The sequence below is a fragment of the Vipera ursinii genome (assembly GCF_947247035.1).
Source record: "Vipera ursinii genome assembly, chromosome: 2".
NCBI classification, from domain to species: Eukaryota; Metazoa; Chordata; class Lepidosauria; order Squamata; family Viperidae; genus Vipera; species Vipera ursinii.
The window spans coordinates 176,818,312-176,840,247 of NC_139513.1; the positions used below are offsets into that span (position 1 = coordinate 176,818,312).

Sequence of the window (21,936 nt, forward strand, 5' to 3'; positions counted from 1 at the left end):
ACTGACCGGTTTGATCGCCTTGCAGTCCAAGGGACTCGCAGGAGTCTTCTCCAGCACCAGAGTTCAAAGGCCTCAATTCTTTGGCGCTCAGCCTTGCTTATGGTCCAACTTTCACTGCCATACATTGCAACTGGGAAGAAACATAGCCTTGACTATACACACTTTTGTCGACAGGGTGATGTCTGCTTTTTAGTGTGCTGTCTAGATTTGCCATGGCTTTCCTCCCCAGGAGCAAGCGTCTTTTAATTTCTTGGCTACAGTCCCCATCTGCAGTGATCTTGGAGCCCAGGAAAATAAAATCTGTCACTACCTCCATTTCTTCCCCATCTATTTGCCAGGAATTGATAGGGCCAGATGCCATGATCTTGGTTTTCTTAATGTAAAGTTTCAACCGAACTTTTGCACTCTCCTTCTTCACCCGCAACAAGAGGCTCTTTAGTTCTTCTTTACTTTCTGCCATTAGAGTGGTATCATCTGCATATCTTAGGTTGTTAATATTTCTCCCGGCAATCTTAATTCCAACTTTTGATTCATCTAGCCCTGCCTTTCCCATGATGTGCTCTGCATATAAGTTAAATAGGCAGGGCAACAGCATACAGCCTTGCCGGACTCCTTTCCCAATTTTGAACCAATCAGTGGTTCCGTGTCCAGTTCTCACTGTTGCTTCTTGACCCGCATATAGGTTTTTCAAGAGACAAATAAGATGGTCTGGTACGCCCATCTATTTAAGAACTTGCCACAGTTTCTTGTGATCCACACAATCAAAGGCTTTGGCATAGTCAATGAAGCAGAAGTAGATGTTTTTCTGGAACTCCCTAGCTTTCTCCATGATCCAGCGTATGTTGACAATTTGATCTCTAGTTCCTCTGCCTCTTCGAAATCCTGCCTGTACTTCTGGTAGTTCTCGATCCACATACTGCTGGAGTCTAGCTTGTAGGATTTTAAGCATAACTTTACTAGCATGTGAAATGAGTGCAATGGTGCGATAGTTTGAACATTCTTTGGCACTGCCTTTCTTAGGAATTGGAATGTAAACTGATCTTTTCCAATCCTGTGGCCACCGTTGAGTTTTCCAAAGTTGCTGGCAAATTGAGTATAGCACTTTTACTGCATCGTCTTTTAAGATTTTGAATAGCTCAGCTGGAATACTGTCACCTCCACTAGCTTTGTTGTTGCTCAGCTTTTCTAAGGCCCACTTCACTTCACATTCTAGGATGTCTGGCTCGAGGTCAGTGACCACCTCATCATGGTTATCAGGGACTTTAAGCTCGTTCTTGTATAGTTCCTCTGTGTAATTTTTCCACCTCTTCTAAATCTCTTCTGCCTCTGTTAGTTCCCTGCCATTTTGGTCCTTTATCATGCCCATTTTTGCATGAAACGTTCCCTTCATCTCTCCAATTTTCTTGAAGAGATCTCTGGTCCTCCCTATTCTATTGTTTTCTTCTATTTCTTTGCACTGTTCATTTAAGAAGGCATTCTTATCTCTTCTAGCTATTCTCTGGAATTCTGCATTCAATTGGGCGTATCTTTCTTTTTCTCTCTTGCCTTTCACTTCCATCCTTTCCTCAGCTATTTGCAAAGCTTCCTCAGACAACCATTTTGCTTTCTTGCATTTCTTTTTCTTTGGGATGGTTTTAGTTGCTACCTCTTGTACAATGTTGTGAACCTCTGTCCATAGTTCTTCAGGCACTCTATCTATCAGATCTAATTCCTTAAATCTATTTGTCACCTCTACTGTATATTCAACAGGGATATGATTTAATTCATACCTGAGTGGCCTAGTGCTTTTCCCTACTTTCTTCAGTTTAAGCCTAAACTTTGCAACGAGAAGCTCGTGGTCTGAGCCACAGTCAGCTCCTGGTCTTGTTTTTACTGACTGTATAGAGCTTCTCCATCTTTGGCTGCAGAGCATATAGTCAATCTGATTTCTGTGTTGACCGTCTGGTGATGTCCATGTGTAGAGCCGTCTCTTGGGTTGTTGGAAAAGAGTGTTTGCTATGACCATCGTATTCTCTTGACAAAATTCTATCAGCCTGTGCCCTGCTTCATTTTGTACTCCAAGGCCAAACTTGCCTGTTATTCCGGTTATCTTTTGGCTTCCTACTTTAGCATTCCAATCCCCCATGATGATAATGACATCATTTTTTGGTGTTAGTTCTATAAGGTGCTGTAGGGCTTCATAGAATCGGTCAATTTCATCCTCTTCAGCATTGGTGGTTGGGGCATAGACTTGGACTACTGTGATATTGAATGGTTTGCCTTGGATTCGAACTGAGATCATTCTGTCATTTTGGGGATTGTATCCCAGTATTGCTTTTCCTACTCTTTTATTGATTATGAAGGCTACTCCATTTCCTCTAAGGGATTCTTGCCCGCAGTAGTATACCTGATGCTCATCTGAATTAAATTCACCCATTCCTGTCCCATTCGCTGATTCTCAAGATGTCGATGTTCAGTCTTGTCATCTCTTGTTTGACCACATCCAGCTTGCCTTGATTCATGAATCTTACATTCCAGGTTCCTATGGAGAAAAAATCTTTACAGCATCAGACTTTCCTTTCACCACCAGACACATCCACAGCTGAGCGTCCTTTCGGCTTTGGCCCAGTCCCTTCATTCATTCTGGCACTACTAGTACTAGCCCTCTGCTCTTCCCCAGTAGCATATTGGACGCCTTCCGACCTGAGGGGCTCATCTTCCAGCGTCATATCGTTTTGCCTTTTGGTACTGTCCATAGGGTTTTCATGGCAAAGATACTGGAGTGGGTTGCCATTTCCTTCTCCAGTGGATCACGTTTTGTCTGAACTCTCTGCTATGACCTGTCCATCTTGGGTGGACGGCATAGCTCATAGCTTCATTGAATTCCGCAAGCCCCTTCGCCACGACAAGGCAGTAATCCATGAAGGGGATCCTTATGTATACAGATGTTTAAATTTTAACATGTATTCCGATATTTCACAATATATGTAGAGACAACATAAAATGTTTTAGTCAACATATACAGAAAGTGAAGCATTTGATTGGACCCCACTTTATTCTCAGTTGGCATCTACTTTTCTTTTAAAATTTTGATTCACAGCTGCGACAAGAAGTTGTGGTCTGTATGAGAAGAGATACTGCCCTGGAAACAGCGCTGAATGCTAAGGCATATAAGCGTAGCAAACGGCAATCCCTACGGGAAGCTCGCATCACTGAGAAGCTGGAAAAACAGCAGAAGATTGAACAAGAAAGAAAACGCCGGCAAAAACATCAGGTACCTATTGCTTCTACTTTAATTTGAAAAAGTGGCATGTATTCATATAGTCTCAGCTTACAACCACAGTCGGGACCACAGTTTCCATTGATTAAGCAAGGCACTTGTTAAGTGAATCATGCCAGATTTTACAACCTTTTTTGCCACAGTTGTTAAGTGAATCACTACAGTTGTTAAGTATACCTTGCAGTTGTTAAGCAAATCTGGCTTCCCTCATTGACTTTGCTTGTTGGAAGCTGGCTAGGAAGGTCACAAATGGCAATTGCATGAACCTTGGATGCTGCAACCATTGTAAATTCAGGCTGGTGCTAAGTGTCCAAATTTTGCTCATGTGACTCTGAGGATGTTGCTGGAGTCATAAGTGTGAGGACTAATTGTAAGTCACTTTTTTCAATGCCACGGTAAGTTTGAACAGTCGCTAAACAACCTGTAATAGGATGCCAAAGTGGATAAATAATTAATGCATTGTATTTATTATTAGCTTATTGGAATAAACAAAGGTTACAAAGATGTACATTTGGACAGTAGCTAACCATTGTCAAATGTGAGTGAGCTAAGTGTGCCTGAGGCTGTGGCCAGTGAAACACCTTCCAAATCTTTGAATAAAGAGGAAAGCTAGGAAACTGTCAGCAGAGGAAAACTCATAGAGAAAGAAAGAAAAGGTTAGAAGTTAAGAGAAGAGATAAGGAAACATAGGGAAAGGAAGGGTGATTGTGGGAGAACTGGAGAGGCCACCATTCAGAAAACACAGATCCATCTAATATATCTATCCTGCTTTATGTAGGTTTCCTTTCTCTTAAACTGTAACTTATTGTTTTGTTCCCCTTGCTTCAGAGTGAAATGTAGAAAAAACTTCCGTTGTTTTAAAATGATAGCTGCTAACACAGCATCGAGACCATGATGTGTGGGAAGTGACCACAAAGCAAGGAGAGAGCATAGCATTCCATTCCATTCATGCTAGGGACCTCTGCTCTTTGCTTGGAGTGTTGAGGCATCAAGTAGACGATGGTGTTGTAGTCTCAATCCAAATATAGAGATGATAAATGATGAAAGGAGTTTTCCGACAGAACTAAGACTTCCTACTTCACAAAGAAGCTGAAGAAGAATGAGTTGCAGTCTCATCTGATCTCACTAGTGGATACAATAAGTGGATAACATTTTAAAAATAATAATAAAAGTTGTATTCATCAAGCTTGCGCTTGGCAATAAATATGGAAAGAACTGCCTTGTTTCTCCATAATCCACAAGTGATGAGCAGGAAGCAAAGGGCTAAGATCAGTTTTTCTGTCCTCAGTTACGGACAGCAGTTGATTTATTACACATAGTTTTTGTTTAATCTATACTCCATTTAAACAATATCTTCCTTTTTTTAAAAAAATCCCATTTATATCCCGCCCTTCTCCGAAGACTCAGGGCGGCTTACAATCTAAAGCACAAATCAATGTGCTTAGCAATAGCCTTCATTCTATGTATATGCCTGCTTATTAGGGCTTTCGCCCCCCCCCAAGCGGCATTATTACAAAGTCAGCTTATTGCCCCCAACAATCTGGGTCCTCATTTTACCTACCTCGGAAGGATGGAAGGCTGAGTCAACCTTGAGCCTGGTGGGACTCGAACCTGCACTAATTGCAGGCAGGTGGTGTTACTTAAGGAGGCATTAGCCCACTGCTCCACCAAGGCTCTTTGCCAGAGTTGCTTCGCATAGTAGAATCTAGCTAGTTTGCTGCATATTGGACCTCTGAAGGTCCCCTCTACTTGAGCTACATATGTCTGAAAGTTCCGAAATTCTGGAAATCAGCCAGAAAGAAAGCAGAAACAAACACAAAGATTCCTTTTGGATGCCCTGAAGCTAGTCTTGACCCCTGGAGCTGATAATATTTTGCAATAGTTTTTCAGAATGTTGGCAACTGCTGACTATATAATCAGGTTTTAACACTTACATGAAGCTTATGTGCAGTTATTGATACAATTATATGTAATTATTGATGCTTGTGATACAAACAAGCTCTAACCCAGTGTAATCTCAGTAACTTTAAACTGTGTGGACTTTAGTTCCCAAAATTCCCCAGTCAGCCATGATGGCTGGGGAATTCTGGGAGTTGAAAGCCACTGAGGTTGAGAACCACTCCCCTAACCCATGCATGACTCATTCATTAAGCCATTTTCTGTCAACTCTCTCTTTTTTTTTAGGAGTATCTCAACAGCATTCTCCAGCATGCCAAGGATTTCAAAGAATACCATCGATCAGTCACCGGGAAGATTCAGAAGCTGACAAAGGCTGTGGCCACCTATCATGCGAATACTGAGCGAGAACAAAAGAAGGAGAACGAGAGAATTGAGAAGGAGAGGATGCGCCGGTTGATGGTATTCCATGCATAGAATGAATCTGACTGATCATTTACATGAATGGTCCCAGTATAATTTAAGAAAATTATAGCTTGAGTCTGTGTACTTTACAGGCTGAGGATGAAGAAGGGTACCGAAAGCTTATTGATCAAAAGAAAGATAAACGCTTAGCCTACCTGCTACAGCAGACAGATGAATATGTGGCCAACCTCACAGAACTGGTGAGACAGCACAAGGCTGCACAGGTGGCAAAGGAGAAAAAGAAGAAGAAGAAAAAGAAGGTAAATGAGTTAAATCAACCTGTTGGGATCAGTGAAATCTCTCAGAGGCAAGCCCTGCATAAACCTTTGATTTGAGATGTGTCATATGTCAGTCTTCCAGGGGCTGAAATTGTCTTGAGATCTCATACGAGAAAACAGAGTCATTTCGTGCAAAATTCGGTTCCCATGAGATTTCTGCCATATTTAATGATACATCTCTTATATTTTTTATTTAAGAGGTCATTAAACTATGGTGTCACCCAAAGCTGCATTGCTCGCCTCCAAGGTTTATTAGAAAACTGAACCAGAGCACTTCAAAATGAAAATAATATGTTTAAATAAACCTCTCTACATTTATGATATAGAAGTCCAAATATCTAAATTAATGTTAGAATGAAAATGTTGATTCTTTGTGCATTAAAACTGGAAAAAGTAACCTAAATGCCTTTCAAATACTTCTCTGCCTTAAAATACTTCTCTCCATTGTAATAGATGTTTTTCCTGATCTTCATTTCTTTTAGAAGGCTGAAGTTGCGGAAGGACAGACCCCAGCAATTGGACCCGATGGTGAAGTAAGATTCTCCCCCCCCCCCGAACCAATTTAATTGTGGCTATAAACGTGTGTATGGATTTTATTCCACAATGAGTACTTGATTTCTTATGGTATGGAAACTGCTTTTATTTGGACTAGCAATTGGAATGCACTGACGCAAGCAGCTGGTGTTGAAAATTGTTTTAGAGGCTGCAATTGGTGGATCAAAGTTTCACCCATTGGATTCTCCTAAAGGTTTCTCATAGGAATGCGTATTTTCTAGTCCAGTTTGTATTATGAATATCCCGTCAATTAGAAATTACTGTATTCTGGCAAAAACTGATACTTCATCAACTCATCAGCATCATAAGCACAAACAGTAGCTTCAACAAATAGGACTGCCCAGTTACACATTGCCAGATAGAAGGAAAGTGGTATTCAATGTGTGAGTTTGGGCCACTCATTCTCTCTCAGTCTAGCCTACTTCACAATTGTTATGGGGGGAAAAACTGGAAAGAGGGCTGTGGACTTCCTTGTTTTTGTTTTGTTTTGTTTTGAAGACGTTTCGCTTCTCATCAGCTCTTCAGCTCTGACTGGATGGCGGGGATAAAGGACCTTTGGGACAGCCATGATCTGGATGACTGAGAATCTCTATAGACCAGGGGTCAGCAACCTGAAACAGTGAAAGAGCCACTCGGAACCGGTTCCCTCACAAAAGGATAAACTGGGAGCCGCAAAAAATGTGTGCGCATGCATGTACATGCGCACATGCGCAGAACAGGGTTTGACTGAAGAGTGGAGCCAAGGAGAGATATGCACCTACCCTGCATATTTGAATTGATTGGTTGAACTTTTTTAGTCCCACTTTTTTTTGGACTGCACATAGCAGAAGACGGAGCCGCAGGAGATGGCTGAAAGAGCCGCATGCGGCTCCAGAGCCGCGGGTTGCAGACCTGTGCTATAGACATTTAGCTATAAACTTTGGGATGAACATCCTTCGAATAGTGCAGGAGTATGAACAGATTGCCAGAAAACATTGCACACTAAAGGAACCATTTGCGCTTCAGTTTGAGATTCATACCACACAGACTCATCCCCAATAGTCTGCGCCTGTCTTCAACAGTGAAAGGACACAGGGCAGAAAACATCCTGCAGCCAAGAAAGCTCCAAACACATTTGCCCTACTCAGGTGGCCCTGCTGACACAAATAAACCTCCAGGTGGCTTCAACAACTCTAAAAGAATGCAAATGACCAACTGTCTGCAAGGAGTATAAATCCTTCCATTCCCCACCTTCCTGTCAGAACTGAAGAAGCTTTGTGGATGAGAAGCAAAATATCTTCAAAGAAAAACAAGAAAGTCCAGTTGCCTCTTGGAAAAAGCACCTTTGGGTTTACAATTACACTTAAGCAATGCCATTTTCCCCTCTGCTTCCTCTTCAAGATGCATTTTATTCTTTTAAAAATTATTTTAACAGATATTTGGAAACACAGCCAAGAAAAAAGTTAAAATAATAAAAGTGCTATATTAAAGTGACAGTATTACTGTATACAAAAGTATATATTTAGCACTTTTAAATCATTATTAAATCTAGTCAATATTTTGTAATAAAGCCACTGACAATCTTATTTTGGGGTATTGCAGCTTTTAATTAATCAAGAAAATTTTTAACAAAGAAATTAATTAAAATGGCAGCCCATATTATAGAAAAACATCAGTCAGTATAAGCAATAATAGAATTTTCTCTCTAAGCTCAGAAAATCTGGCTGTGTTATAATGAACCAGGCAAACTTGCTTATGGAATGGGCAGAAAATCTGGTATTTTAAAGCCTGATGTTGTATGCAGAGTTATAATCAATAAATGGTTTCTAGGTTGATTTAAATTCAGGATCAGACTTGTTTTTTTAAATTCAAAGGTAAAGGTAAAGGTTCCCCCGCACATGCCTGCTAGTCGTTTCCGACTCTAGGGGCCGGTGCTCATCTCCGTTTCAAAGCCGAAGAGCCAGCGCTTGTCCGAGGACGTTACTTTGACTTTAATACTCCCATAATGTAACCTGTCATTCTTCTAAGAAAGAAATTGTGTGTATTTCCAGAAAGAAACAAAGTATAAAGCTGTTCCTTACCTATGATGAAACATCTTCCAGAGTTGTTCAATTTTGAACAATTACCAAAAAGCAAGAAAACATTATCCAACCTGATTATTGCATTTGCAACAGTTTTTAAGAAAAATGAAATATCTATTTTGGCAATCAACACTGGTATAGTAAGCCAACAAAAACATTGTGCATTTGTTTTCGCCTAGTATGAATTTCTCCTCACAGTGAATTTGATATTTATCTTCCACTGACAGTCCCACTGTTGCATATCAGTTGCCCTGTTTAAACTGTGCATTGATTTAATCTTTGCTTCTCAATCATATTTTGGTAACAACTTACGACTGAACCCTAGCAGGTGTTCTGAATGTTCTGTTACAAACCTTTCAGATTCAGTCATGGTTTCTGAGGATTCCTTTTTCTTTTTGTCATTTCTTTTGAACTAAACAACTTAAATTGCAGTTAATTGAAACCATTTAGGTATTTCTGACCAAGGAGGAGATCAAAAGATTCCATCTTTGTTTTATTAAAGATTAAATGAACCTTTAAATAAATCTTGCAATCTATACCAATTATTATTTCTCTACTGATGAGAAAGTTTAGAATCATACTTTATGTGAAAAATACATTCTTAATATCTTATTGTATTTCTTCAGCCTTTAGATGAAACCAGCCAAATGAGTGACCTCCCTGTGAAAGTGATTCATGTTGAAAGTGGGAAAATTCTTACTGGCACAGATGCCCCAAAGGCTGGACAACTGGATACCTGGTTAGAAATGAATCCTGGGTAAGTAGCTTGCAGAATTCATTGTTATATTTTCCTCAAGACAAGTGACATGCAATATGTCTATTCTGTGCATTTTTAAAAAAATAATCATAGCAATGTTCTGGGGTGGGTGCCCTCAAGCTTGTGAAGACTGTCGCCTGTATGTGTTGCTAGAGTAGACTCTGTGTCTGGAGTCTCAGCAAGCTAGCCTGTTATCAAGGCAAGCTAGCACCTCAGTTTACCAGACTTTAGATTTTCAAAAGAGATTAGATCAATTCAGGGATGAATAAGAGCTCTTAAACTTTCCAGGTGAAGAGGAAGCTCACAAACACATGACGATGGCGGTTTAGGACATTTAGGCACGGACCCTTGACAGCGTCTCCTTCGCCCCTAGCCACCCATCTCAGCCCATTTACAGCCAGCTTTCCTCCTCCGCTGGTCCTTCCATGGCCATTCTCCACGGGCAATGGGCCCCTGGCCCTCCATACCTCGCCCTTCGTCCCTGCACATTCGCCCAGAGACCATTTGACCTTCCCCTTTGGAGACAGAGAGACCAAGTCACCCAGTCAGCTTTCATGGCTAATTTGGGACTAGAATTCATATTTCTGCTAAGCTTGTAAGCTGCCCTGAGTCTTCGGAGAAGGGCGGGATATAAATGGAATTAAAATAAATAAATAAAAAAAATTTCTAGCCCAGTATCTTAACCATTAGACAAAACTGAATTCATCTTTCTTTTTCCTTCCTTCTTCCTTCATCTTTCTCCCAGTTTCCAAATAATTCTGAAGGAAGGAGTGATTGTAACTGACTTGGCTTATTAGAGGTATTTCTCTATAATAATTCACAATTTCATAATTATTTAAATAGATATGAAGTAGCACCAAGATCTGACAGCGAAGAAAGCGGATCAGAGGAGGAAGAAGAGGTGAGGAGGAATGTTCTCTTGATCGATTTGATCTGTTTTAGATCAAAATCAGACATATGTGCTATATTTGAAGCATCTTTTATCCTGCATTGAAAAGAATTTTGTTAAGAACCATTTGATGTGGTTTATCTAATCTTACTTATTTTCAGGTAGGGCCTTCTTGTCTTATCATCAGGAAAAGAGAACTTAATTAACGGTTCCTACTTCCCATTACATTTTGCTGTTTTCACTTCAGTACAGTATTAATCAGTCCAGCAAAATTAAACTGTATCTCCAGTGAGTAATTCTTCTCCTTGCATTGGACCATTATAAGTGGAGATGCATGTGAGCAGTTACATGTGGGAAATGAGTAAAGGAGAAACAAAATTCTAGCAAACATAGCTGAACCTTTAAGCAAAAACAGTGCAGAGAGAGCCTGTACTGTTGTCTATCTGTATCTCTGATCACAAAAGATAATTAGAGACACACACACACACAAAATCTAAGATACATCCTTTTCTGTGGGAATATAATGGTATAAATCTTTCTGCAGTCTAATTTCTTAATTAAGACTATATTGCTTCTAATGCAGTCATTTAATGTAAAGCGTTTCCCCTTTGGTTTGGTTAATGGTTGTACAGTGAGGAACTGAAGGTGATTTGAATTGTTCTTAGTTTTTACCCCAATCTTCATCCAAAAACACACTGACAATTTTTTTGAGATAAATTACAATTGGATGGTCCCTATTTCTGCAGGTTTTCTGTCTAAAAATGCCACCCAAAAAAGGGAGATGATGTGGAAAGAAGAGAACATGAATATCCAGGGACCAAATGTTAGAAAATTCTTATAACAGGCAGCTTAAAAAGAAACATTTAAAGGGAATGAATAGCACTGTAGGCCCCCCCTCTTTTTTTTTGGCTGCTGCTGCTGCTGCTAGCATCTAGATGGAGCAGACAAATGATCAAAACCAATGGGGTGATCCTTCAGTCCCAAGATATTGCAAGTTTCATTAAGTTACTTTGGTTTGTGGCAGGAGGAAGAGGAAGAACAACCTCAGCCTGCTCAGCCTGCTCTGCCTGTAGAGGAGAAGAAAAAGATTCCAGATCCAGACAGTGATGATGTATCAGAAGTGGATGCAAGGCACATTATTGAGTAAGACTCATATGGTGTTTTTTTTGTCAGCTGCTTCTTTTGGCATTCTCTTTAAATAGAGGTGAAAAAGGAGGGTGGATGCATATGGAACATCTCTCTTAAGTGAAGGAGGGCAGCTCACACTGGAAAAGACCCATTTTCTGCATTGGAAAGAGTAGAATTTGAAAGCCCCTCAGGGGGTTGCCTTCCCCTTGGTTCCCTAGTGGGAAGAGTCCCTAGGACAGGGGTCCCCAACCCCCAGTCTGTGGACCAGTACTGGGCCGCGGCATGCCAGCAACCGATCTGCACAAATAAGCAAAGCCCCATTCACTGGATGCAGGCAGCACACAACCACACACTCTCCAGTCCACGGAAAAACCACGGAACTGGTCCCTGGTGCCCAAAAGTTTGGGGACCTCTGCCCTAGGGGATTATAGCCTGGCAAAATACAAAATGGCAGAAAAAGTAAGAGATAAGGTACCTTATCTCGCCCCTCCCCTCCTTGATTCTATATTGCAAAAGAGTAGCAAAATGGCTAAGCACAATTGCATAGTTTCTCTAGTACTGTAGTAGGGTAACAATTAAAAAAGGTGCTATCCCAGGCATTGCTTTTCTTCTCTATCTTCATATTAATGCAGAAATAGATGCTGCTGTGGATCCTAAGTTCTGATTACAGACACCTTCTTTCCCCTGATAGCAAACCTCCTTAGCAAGCAATAATAAATAAAAACAATTTTGTAATTATACATAATAAAGGCATTGTTGATTTGGGAAGGTTTGAAGAGAATAAGGAAAAAAAATTCCTTTCTGGCTGCCACTCTTGAATGGTTCCATGGTTACCATAAGGAGAACATGTGCCGCCTAGCAACAAGAACCAAGCTTTCCTTCCTAGAAGTGGAGCAGCTCCCACCAAGACCATCTGAATTCTCTGGTTCTTCCCCAGGCCTTTCTGCAAGACAGAAGGACGGAAGACTAGTAGACAGAGATGGGAAATATTCCCAGCTTCAGGTATTATTCAAAAGTTCCAGGCACAATCAGCCTGGAGCCGGGCAACTTCATTGGAGATTCCAATCAGTCACCCAAAAGGGAAACAGATTCTTGAATGATCCTGAAAGAAAGAATCAATAGTGTGATATTGAATTTAGCTGTTACATTCCCCATTATGTTACTGGCACCCCTTTGCCTTTCAGAAAGCTAGAGCTTTAGTCCTATCTATCCCAAACAGGAGACGATGAATCCAGAGCAGGTCTGAGCTCCCAGTTGTCCAAAAGCCCAAACAGAATTTTTCTAAGAAAGTGAAGCCTCAGAACTAAAGTAGAGAATGTAAACCTTCACGGCTCTGCCCCTAAAATAAATGGTAGCAAGGAGGGATGTTCTGTCAATTGGTTTTTCTAAACTTTTTTTCCAAAAAAAAAAAAGAACATACATACACAATTAAACCCCAAAAGATAAGTCAATTCTTGGGGGGGGGGGTTTCCTGCTCCCCCACACCTAGCAAGAATTAATCTCCTTTAAACTCTCCTAAGATAGCAGCTGTACTGCCAGTAAGGTTAACACTCCTGTTCTACCTTTCTCATTCCCTTGAAACCTTTTCATAGGAATGCCAAGCAAGATGTTGATGACGAGTATGGTGTGTCTCAAGCCCTGGCAAGGGGGTTGCAGTCTTACTATGCTGTGGCTCATGCAGTCACTGAAAGGGTAGACAAACAGTCATCCCTCATGGTGAACGGTGTCCTCAAACAGTATCAGGTAAGAGTCAGAGAGTAAGTCCTTATCGCTTGGCTTTGCTTGGATGTGGAAATTCAGTATTTTGAGCTGCTCTGTAGAACAAGACCACCATTTTCTCTCTGTAGGCCCTGTAATGTCCTTGTGTTTCTTTTTCCCGCCCACAGATCAAAGGTTTAGAGTGGCTGGTATCATTGTACAATAATAATCTCAATGGTATCCTGGCCGACGAAATGGGCCTGGGTAAGACAATCCAGACCATTGCTTTAATTACATACCTCATGGAGCACAAACGAATCAACGGACCCTTCCTCATTATAGTACCTCTGTCGTAAGTATACCTTGAAGACAGGTGGGCAACTTTGAACCTTCTGTATCTGTGAAAAAGCACTGTTACTGTGTACTGATTGAAGTGTTAGTGGGATCCAATTTAATAGGAAAAATAAATAAAACTTTAAAATAAATAAGGGGCATGTGACTGAAACATCCAGGGCAACAAAAGCAGCATGTGATGTGCTACAGCAACAGTTCCAGAGAGTGGGCAATAAAAAGATGACAAAGTTTAACAATGACAGCAACAAATGTCTGAGCATTTTTATTATAAATGAGTAAATTCACAAGTTTGGTTCAGGCATTACACATTGTGGTGTTCACTGACTGTGGTTGAGAAGCCTACCCCTGACCTGACTGGCCCATTCAAGTGTTATTGTTTTTTAAATGACACAGTTAGAAAGGGAGCGGGTAAAACCTTTGAGAAATAAAAACCCTTTGAACTAATGCTTTATTTGAAATGCCATAAGGAATTTAACTATCAAGAATTGGCAACCAAAGATTTTAAATAACTTAATCATTTGTGTTTCATATAGTTATTTAATATACATTAATTTTGTAAGAGTGAAATAATTTAATTCATTTAGTTAAATAAAACAGCTGTATGGAAAAAATGTATAACACTGGTAGGTTTCATCTGATCAGTCAACAGATATGACTGCAAGTTTGTGTTACACTTCTAAAAAGTTGCTTCTTTTTCGAAGAATGACAAATATTGTTGAAGCCAATATTAACTTTTATGTTTATAGCTTTATAGAGTTTTTAGTTATTTCTTAAAATAATACAATTAACTTAGTTATATACCTTAATTAATTAATGAAATAATGAGTTTTAAGTTTTATAATTGTTAATGTTTTATTTATTTACTGATAGTCATCTTTTTCCATCTTCTATTGAAATAAATTATTAATCTAAAATAAGTTTGGGTGCAGTTTTTATTCATTAAAGATATTATGGTTATGAGATTTAACTTAATTCTTGAAAGAAATAAGAAGATATTTTTTATAAAATGGAATTTTCACTCTTTTCTGTTTTAGAACTCTATCAAATTGGGCCTATGAATTTGATAAGTGGGCTCCTTCTGTGGTTAAAGTCTCATATAAGGTAAGTATAAAAATTGAGATTTTCATATACTCTTTCATCATCTGAAGTTTTTAGTGCTATCCTCTGTCCTTGGATGTAATGGATAAAAGTATCTCATTGCTGTATCACCCCTGTGTAAGGGCTGAATATCTTCATCAGATCTTCCACCTCCAGTCAGCTTTTTAGTTCCTGACCTCTGCTTCCCTTTTCCCCTCAGATTTTCCATTCTTTTTTTTATTTTTCATGTTTGTTTCTCAAACTGTTTAGCCAGCCCCACAAAGCTTATTCCTCTTTCCAAAATTGTCAAGCACCCAGGAAATTACAGTTTATTTCAAGGTTAATCTCTTTACAAGAATCTGGCCAACTGGCCATTAAGGGAAATGTGCTGGAGATAAGAGAGGCATTCAAGGTGCACGAGACTGAAATCTCTTGCGGTTGCTCAGGGATTCATGACTTATAGTGCGTTTGACCCCTCCCTCGGGCTCAGCCTAGTCATCTCCTACAAAAAACCCTATGAAGTTTAATTCTTTATCCTTCTCTGGGCTATTGATTTGTTTACCTATCGTGGAAAGTTTATAAGATAGATCAGTCAATTCATTTCATGGTCATACATGCTATAAAGAGCATAGATTAAATGTCAAAACATATTTTAGGTTTTGTGTGTATGTGTGCTTTTTTTAGGGCTCTCCAGCTGCAAGACGGGCATTTGTACCTCAGCTTCGAAGTGGAAAGTTTAATGTTTTGCTTACTACATATGAATATATCATCAAAGATAAACACATTCTTGCAAAAGTGAGATTTCCCTGGTCCTATATACTTTTATTTATGTGGTTCCGTTTATTTTTTCTTTCTTAAAAGGCAACTGAGAAGAAATTGATTTAGAACAGTGTTTTTCAAACTTGGCAGGTTTAAGATATGTGGACCTCAACTCCCATGCTGACTAGGGGGAAAAGTTGCAAAATTTTGACAAACATTGATTTAGAACAACAGAAAAATACATAAATATATAAATATGCAATCATAGAATGATGACAGCCAGCAATAAGAAAACAGCATTAATATACATTGTCTGTGGGTTACACAGGCAAGCATGATTTGTGTCCCAATCCTAAATGTATTTTATATGTACTTTGAGTGCTTAAAGTTTAGCCTGGGAAGTTGTGAAACCAACCTGAAAGAGATCAATGGCAAATCAATTCCATGTTGTTACCAAGAGGATAACATGGGCATGTTTGTCTAATCATCAGAAATGAAGCAGATTTTATTTTACTTTAGACTATTACCAGTTTGGGTGTGGAAGGTGGGAGGAGGCAGGAAGTGAGTGGAATATGTAAAAATGTGTGTTGGAGGTGCTTCTGCTGATTTTCTGCAGGTCATTTAGCAGCATTCCAACAATTTTTCAGATTGGTTTGTAATAACTGATTCACAATTTCATGACTGTGATTAAATTCAAGGATCATGCAACCTCTCAACTAAGCCTAGTTTTGGCAAACTGTGGAACTGTAGTTGTTTGCCAGTCCCCAAATCTACCAAATAATAAATGAGTGATCTTTATGAGTTTGAGTTAAATGAGTTATTCTAAAAATAGTGTTTAACTATAGCCTGTATAAATCAGATGATTTTATTTTCCTTGTTTAATATTTGTGTAGCATCTGTGATACAGAATATATAAATAAATGGCATGTTGAGGATTCCTATTTCATTCCTCTCAGAATATATAGTTTACTTAATAACATTTTTAAGTCAAAATCAATAGCAACCTAGCTCGGACAGCCTAACTATGTCTTTAAATGAGAATGTGTCCTGGGGGAAGAAGCTTATATTCTGGAATTCAGGCAAATCCTTACAGCTGCCAACTGGTATTGTCAGATTCGTTGGAAGTACATGATTGTTGATGAAGGTCACCGGATGAAGAATCACCATTGCAAGCTAACCCAGGTTCTGAATACACACTACGTAGCCCCACGTCGTTTGCTGCTGACAGGAACTCCACTACAAAATAAGCTACCAGAATTATGGGCTCTGCTCAATTTCCTCCTTCCAACTATCTTCAAGAGTTGTAGCACATTTGAACAGTGGTTTAATGCTCCATTTGCCATGACTGGAGAAAAGGTAAGTGCTGAAAGAAACATCTACCGTATTTTCCGGCGTATAAGACGACTTTTTAACCCATGAAAATCTTCTCAAAAGTTGGGGGGTTGTCTTATACGCCCAGTCGTCTTATACGCCGGAAAAAAAACATAAATCAATCGAGTGTCCCCATTCTTCCAAAGCAACTTCAAGCCTCCTTAGTCCAGTCCCCCCTCCAACGTGACTCTCCCTTCCCACCCCCAAGAGCCTCTAAGCCCCTTCCCCTCCTCCTTGCAAACGCCAGACCCCGGGAGCGGCAGGAAGCCCCTTACCCTCACCCAAGCGGTATCTGAGCATAAGCAGAGCGCACCCTGCTATCCGCTATCTATCCCGGCAGTATGGACAGCGGTACTTGGCAGCCTGGCGCCCCTCTCGCCCGCAGACCACGTAGCGGCCCTCGCCAGCCGGCCTCAGCATGGCCGCCCCAAGCCCGGCTCTCCAGCGCATCTTCCGGGCCCGCCTGGCTGACCGCCTCCTGGGCGGGGCTTGGCTCCAGACACGCGGCTGCTCCGTCTGCAAATCCGCTCTCAAAGCCGGATTGCGCTCAGCTGTGCAGGCTGCCGAAAGGCGGGGACTCGGAGTTCCTGCGGTGGTTGCGTCTTCTGGCATGCCATTTGCAGAGTCTGGCCTGGAAGAGCGCGTCTTGTGAACGCAGCTCTTGCGTTTATTCCAAAGGGTGGGTGGAAGGAAAAGCCCCTTTGGGCTTCAAAAGCGAGGCTTTGCACCATCTGCATCAGACGGGGTTGAATCAGGCTTGTGTCGGACACTTGGCAACTGGCATGTAAGTATTTTCCGGCGTATAAGACGAAAAATCTTGAAAATCTTCCCAAAAGTTGGGGGTCGTCTTATACGCCGAGTCGTCTTATACGCCGGAAAATACGGTAATTCTGTTCTTCAGTCAAGGCCTTATGAAGCAATGCACAGCCCTCCAGTGGGTTCTGTCTGAACAATTGCAGTCTACCTCAGACCTTTCACTCTCTTGTGTGCAAGGTTGTCTGTTCCACTTAAGAACAGATTTTGCTTACTCTTTGTGGTGGATTACTCAGTGTACCATAATAACCTATGTGCATAACTCCAAATAATCTGATTATAATAGTAAAATATAGCATTGCCCAAATCTTGGGATTTTATGGTTGAGGTTTTTTTTTTCAAGAGTTCTGTTTCTGAACAGGATTGTTGATTTTTTTGTGAGATTACCCTCTCTTAAAGGATCAAATGTACTTTAATTGTGTGAGTTCAGACAATTTAAAGAATTTTAAAATTACTGTTAACAAGATTGGATGTTCTCACCTGGTTGTGCTACCGCAGTTACCCAAAGCAGCTACATAAACTAAGTAGTTTAATCATTTTTTCAGTGTTAAGCATGGATTCTACCCAAATAAAATGTTCCTTATATTTGACTTCAATACTTTCTCAGATACAAACTGAAGTTTATGTTTCACCTAGAATGCTAAATGAATTATGGGTAGGATCTATTTTGTTTATCATATCTGTATTCTACCTGGTCCCAGTAAAGCCACCTAAAGCCAGCTGTATCAGATGGAGATGTTTGCTGGTACATTAGGCATTCTAATCTGGCTTTACACAACTCTCCCCGAAATTAATTGGTCATTCATTGTTGTAGGCCCAGCAATATGTTGAGTTTAGAAAGCTGGAGAGGAATCAATGAAATAATATTTTGTTTTTTATAAGTGTGGATCTATAATGATAGATTTTTCCTCTTATTCTGCATGTTAAAAGTATTCCTATAGTTTTCTACTGTTACTGGAGAAAGATATATTTAAATATTGGTGTTTCCTTGAATTTGTGTGTGTTTTGATTACAGGTGGATTTGAATGAGGAAGAAACTATTCTAATTATCCGTCGTTTGCACAAAGTTTTGCGCCCCTTCCTACTGAGAAGATTAAAGAAGGAAGTAGAAGCGCAGCTACCTGAAAAGGTAATTATACACACGGGAGACTATTCCAAATTCTTTGTGGAATCTGTTTGGCTCATGGAAATAATGTCTTATCATTGTTGATCCCTTTGGAATCTGATAGCTTCCATTTCATTTTCGTAGAAAAGATTCTGTTGGTCAAGAAAGTGTCTGGTTGCTTAGGATGTGATATTCAAGAAGGCTTAATAGAAGAGTCGGTGTTTGTTACCACTCAATGCCCATTTTTAAAAAAGGGTTAGAACAGCAGTGCTGAGAAGGACCTGGATCTGGAAGGATGAAGAGTATTGCCAGGCTAGATGAATTGTTGGTTCTGGTCTTTGTGTAAATAGCGGGCGGGGTGGGGGTGGGGTGGGAAAGAAAAAGATTGCTGCTAAGGATGTCAGAGGTAAGCAGCCCCTTCATCTGCATTTGATTTCTCTGCCAGCAAGGTTGGGGCTTTTTTTGCTGGCAAGTGTCTACATAGAATCCAGTTAATATCGGCAGAGTCAGGGCTCTGCCGATAAATGTTTGACGTCTCATTTTCAACAAATGCATTCCTGCTTTTCTGTATATATCTGCAAGATGTAGAGAAAGACTTTATTGGCTTAATGATCTCTATTTTGATAAGAGATTTAAGATGGAGAAGTCAGAAGCATCTGATACGTATAACGACACCCCCCCTCCCAAATTTTAGATCTCTTTGACCATAGACATTAAAGGACATTACTATATATCAGAATACCAGAACACACTTCATGATGTTGTCATGTGACAAACTACCCCTTATGTGTTTGTATGCGGTATTGCCATCCATATACAAAAGAGGCTGGGTTTGCATTATGATATTGCAAATATGTCTGTTATTTACCTCCCTAACCATCCACCCACTCCAAAACTCATGACGTTTTAAAGCTAATTCTCATCAAGAAACCCACTGTAACATTTGACAAGAACTGGGTTACCTTTAGGTCAATACTGTCATAGTCCTATGAAAATAACCAACATTACCAGAGTGTTCACAGTGCCTGAAAGTTTGGTAGCTGCTTTAGTTTGATCGTCCAAACATGAAATATCATATTTTAGAGATATTAGAGGATTTTCCAATCAGAAAATTTTTTCTAGTTCTTGTTAACCTTTTGGAGAAAATGCTACTTTTTCCATGTTCAAGTTAATAATTATATTTGGTCTGACATCTGCAATCCATTTGTCTTGCTATATAAAAATAGAATATTAGAAATCCAACAGAATGGCTCCTAACAGATCCTCCAAATGAATTGGCAATTATGGGTTTTTGACCTTCTAGAATCTCATTTTAGAAATGCCTGCAAAAGATGATCAAATTAAGTGGATTTGGGATGACCAGCTACTATGGTCCGTGTACTATGACGGATTGTGATTATTATGAAAATTGTGTCTGTTGCTGTTTGCACAGCTGCAAGAAATTAATCCAACTAGATTACACTGTCCAGAGGAAAAACGAACTAAAGGGTCTCAAAATAGATGCACCTCAAACCTTCTCAAACTTTTTTATATTGCTTCCCCTTCTTCAGATCGACTCAGAAACATCCTCTCCCACATTTGTCCAGGCGTCCACTAACAATATATTAATGTATAAAATATGTAAACTATTTTACTTCAATTGATTTCAAAGCTATTCACAAAGCCTTTTGTTGAATTCATGTTTATTATTTAATGTAGTAGTGGCTGCTTCTGGCATATTGCCAAATGTCGTCCACAGGGCTTATCATCTAGAGTATGATCTCCTAGTTCAGCTTCTTCTCTCTGTCCTCTTTCTCCCCCTGTGGAAACTTTTCTTCTATCACTCAATATTGCACAAGGAAAAATATGTCAGAATTAGAGAGACAAGCTAGAGACAGAAAAGTTAATTTTCCTTTTTTTAAGCTCTATGTCCTATCTAGAAGATACTTGAAAAGATAAGGTTCAAGCCTAATTATGGCATTAAGAACGAGTATTCATGTGTATGCATGCATACTTTTATGAGTATTTTTAAGAAATGAGTATAGATATCCTATTTCACTTTTTCTTTGACCCTGTTCACTATTAAACTGCAGCATCCAGAAAGGTGGTCTTAAGGAATATGGCATTTAAGGTTGAAAAGGATGCTTGTCCTGATTAAATGCATAATTAATTGGCCTTTCTGACAAAGTCTTTACAAATTGTCATCTAGATACCAGGATCCTATTTTCCACATCTACTCAGATTGGAAACAAAATAAAATGAGAATATTATAGATATACATAAATGCTAGTACATTAATCCAGTGTATATTTTCAGCTCTGCCTAAGAACTATGGAGATTTAATCTGGAGTTTGATTCATGCACTGTGCTCTACAGCAAAGCTACATCCCTATCCAAATAAATTTTAAAGGAGCTGCTTAAATATATCAAAAATTTGAAGAAGCCCCAAATGTCAACCACCAGCATAACGTTGGATTCCATGTAGCATAAAAACAGTTTGCACTTTAATGAATCCATGTGTCTTCTCTCTTCCAAACAGGTAGAATATGTTATTAAGTGTGATATGTCTGCATTACAAAGAGTGCTTTATAGGCACATGCAAGCAAAGGGAGTGCTGCTAACAGATGGATCTGAGAAAGACAAAAAGGTTTGGAGAGCAGATTTTTTACCCTACTGTGAAAAAAAGAGTGGCCATTCTTTTGTTGGACTGATTTATTACTTTCCTGTACTGGACTACAACTTTCAGCATCCCCAACCAGTCGGATTACTTCTTTTTTGGAGCTCAAGACAGGACATAATGATTGGGTCTTTCGATGGCTGGCTTCAGCTAGTTCACAGAGGGACTCCACATTAGATAATAGGCTTGTGATCCCATCCTGGAAAGGGACAGCAGATAGAAAATGGAGCCAGCATGGGAGGTTTAAGTTTCTAATATGTGGAGTGTTCAGAATGAAGTATAGTCAAATGCAACCAAATATTTGGATTAGCAATAGCACTCCATTGATGTACAAATTATTAATTTCTGATCATAACAGTATTTTAAAGCACAGTGGTTAAAACATTCATTTGCCCCCAAATTTGAAGTGGTTGGGTTCTCCTGCTGTAGCATTCATTCTTTGAGATCCTCCATGAAATCCCTTTCAAATGATGTTTCTGGATAGCGAGTGCAATATGATAAGAGATTCTTAGAAGAAATTTGTGGACCATAAAAAAGTTAATACAGATTTATACACCTTCCTCAAATACTTCATGTGCTTAGTTTATGTAATGAGAACTTCAGCCGCACCCAAAAAATAGCAAAACAAGACAACCCTAAAACGAAGCTTAATACTTTGAATGTCCTATGTCTGGTTCCTTTTTCGTTGTCGTACACATATAGCTATAACTGTCCAACATTTGCTTTGTGGTTTGAACAGTGTGGAAGAAAGAGACCCATGGCAATGTAGGTGTGCTATAAATCAGGGGTCCCCAAGCCCCGGTCCGTGGACCATTA

The 21,936-nt window shown here is 39.7% G+C and overlaps 1 protein-coding gene across 7 annotated transcripts in view; it reads left to right on the plus strand.

Annotated features, from left to right (window-relative positions):
- The window catches only part of SMARCA4 (SWI/SNF related BAF chromatin remodeling complex subunit ATPase 4), a 103,546-nt gene that overhangs the window by 43,474 nt on the left and 38,136 nt on the right, over positions 1–21,936 (plus strand). For all 7 annotated transcript variants that reach the window (XM_083353079.1, XM_083353080.1, XM_083353082.1 and 4 more), the window contains exons 8-21: positions 3,080–3,253; positions 5,444–5,617; positions 5,713–5,880; positions 6,381–6,431; positions 9,140–9,270; positions 10,114–10,171; positions 11,184–11,302; positions 12,880–13,030; positions 13,174–13,337; positions 14,374–14,440; positions 15,101–15,211; positions 16,289–16,531; positions 18,375–18,488; positions 20,983–21,090. In XM_083353079.1, coding sequence (XP_083209205.1) covers positions 3,080–3,253; positions 5,444–5,617; positions 5,713–5,880; positions 6,381–6,431; positions 9,140–9,270; positions 10,114–10,171; positions 11,184–11,302; positions 12,880–13,030; positions 13,174–13,337; positions 14,374–14,440; positions 15,101–15,211; positions 16,289–16,531; positions 18,375–18,488; positions 20,983–21,090 — 1,833 coding nt within the window. The remainder of the gene's footprint in view (positions 1–3,079; positions 3,254–5,443; positions 5,618–5,712; positions 5,881–6,380; positions 6,432–9,139; positions 9,271–10,113; positions 10,172–11,183; positions 11,303–12,879; positions 13,031–13,173; positions 13,338–14,373; positions 14,441–15,100; positions 15,212–16,288; positions 16,532–18,374; positions 18,489–20,982; positions 21,091–21,936) is intronic.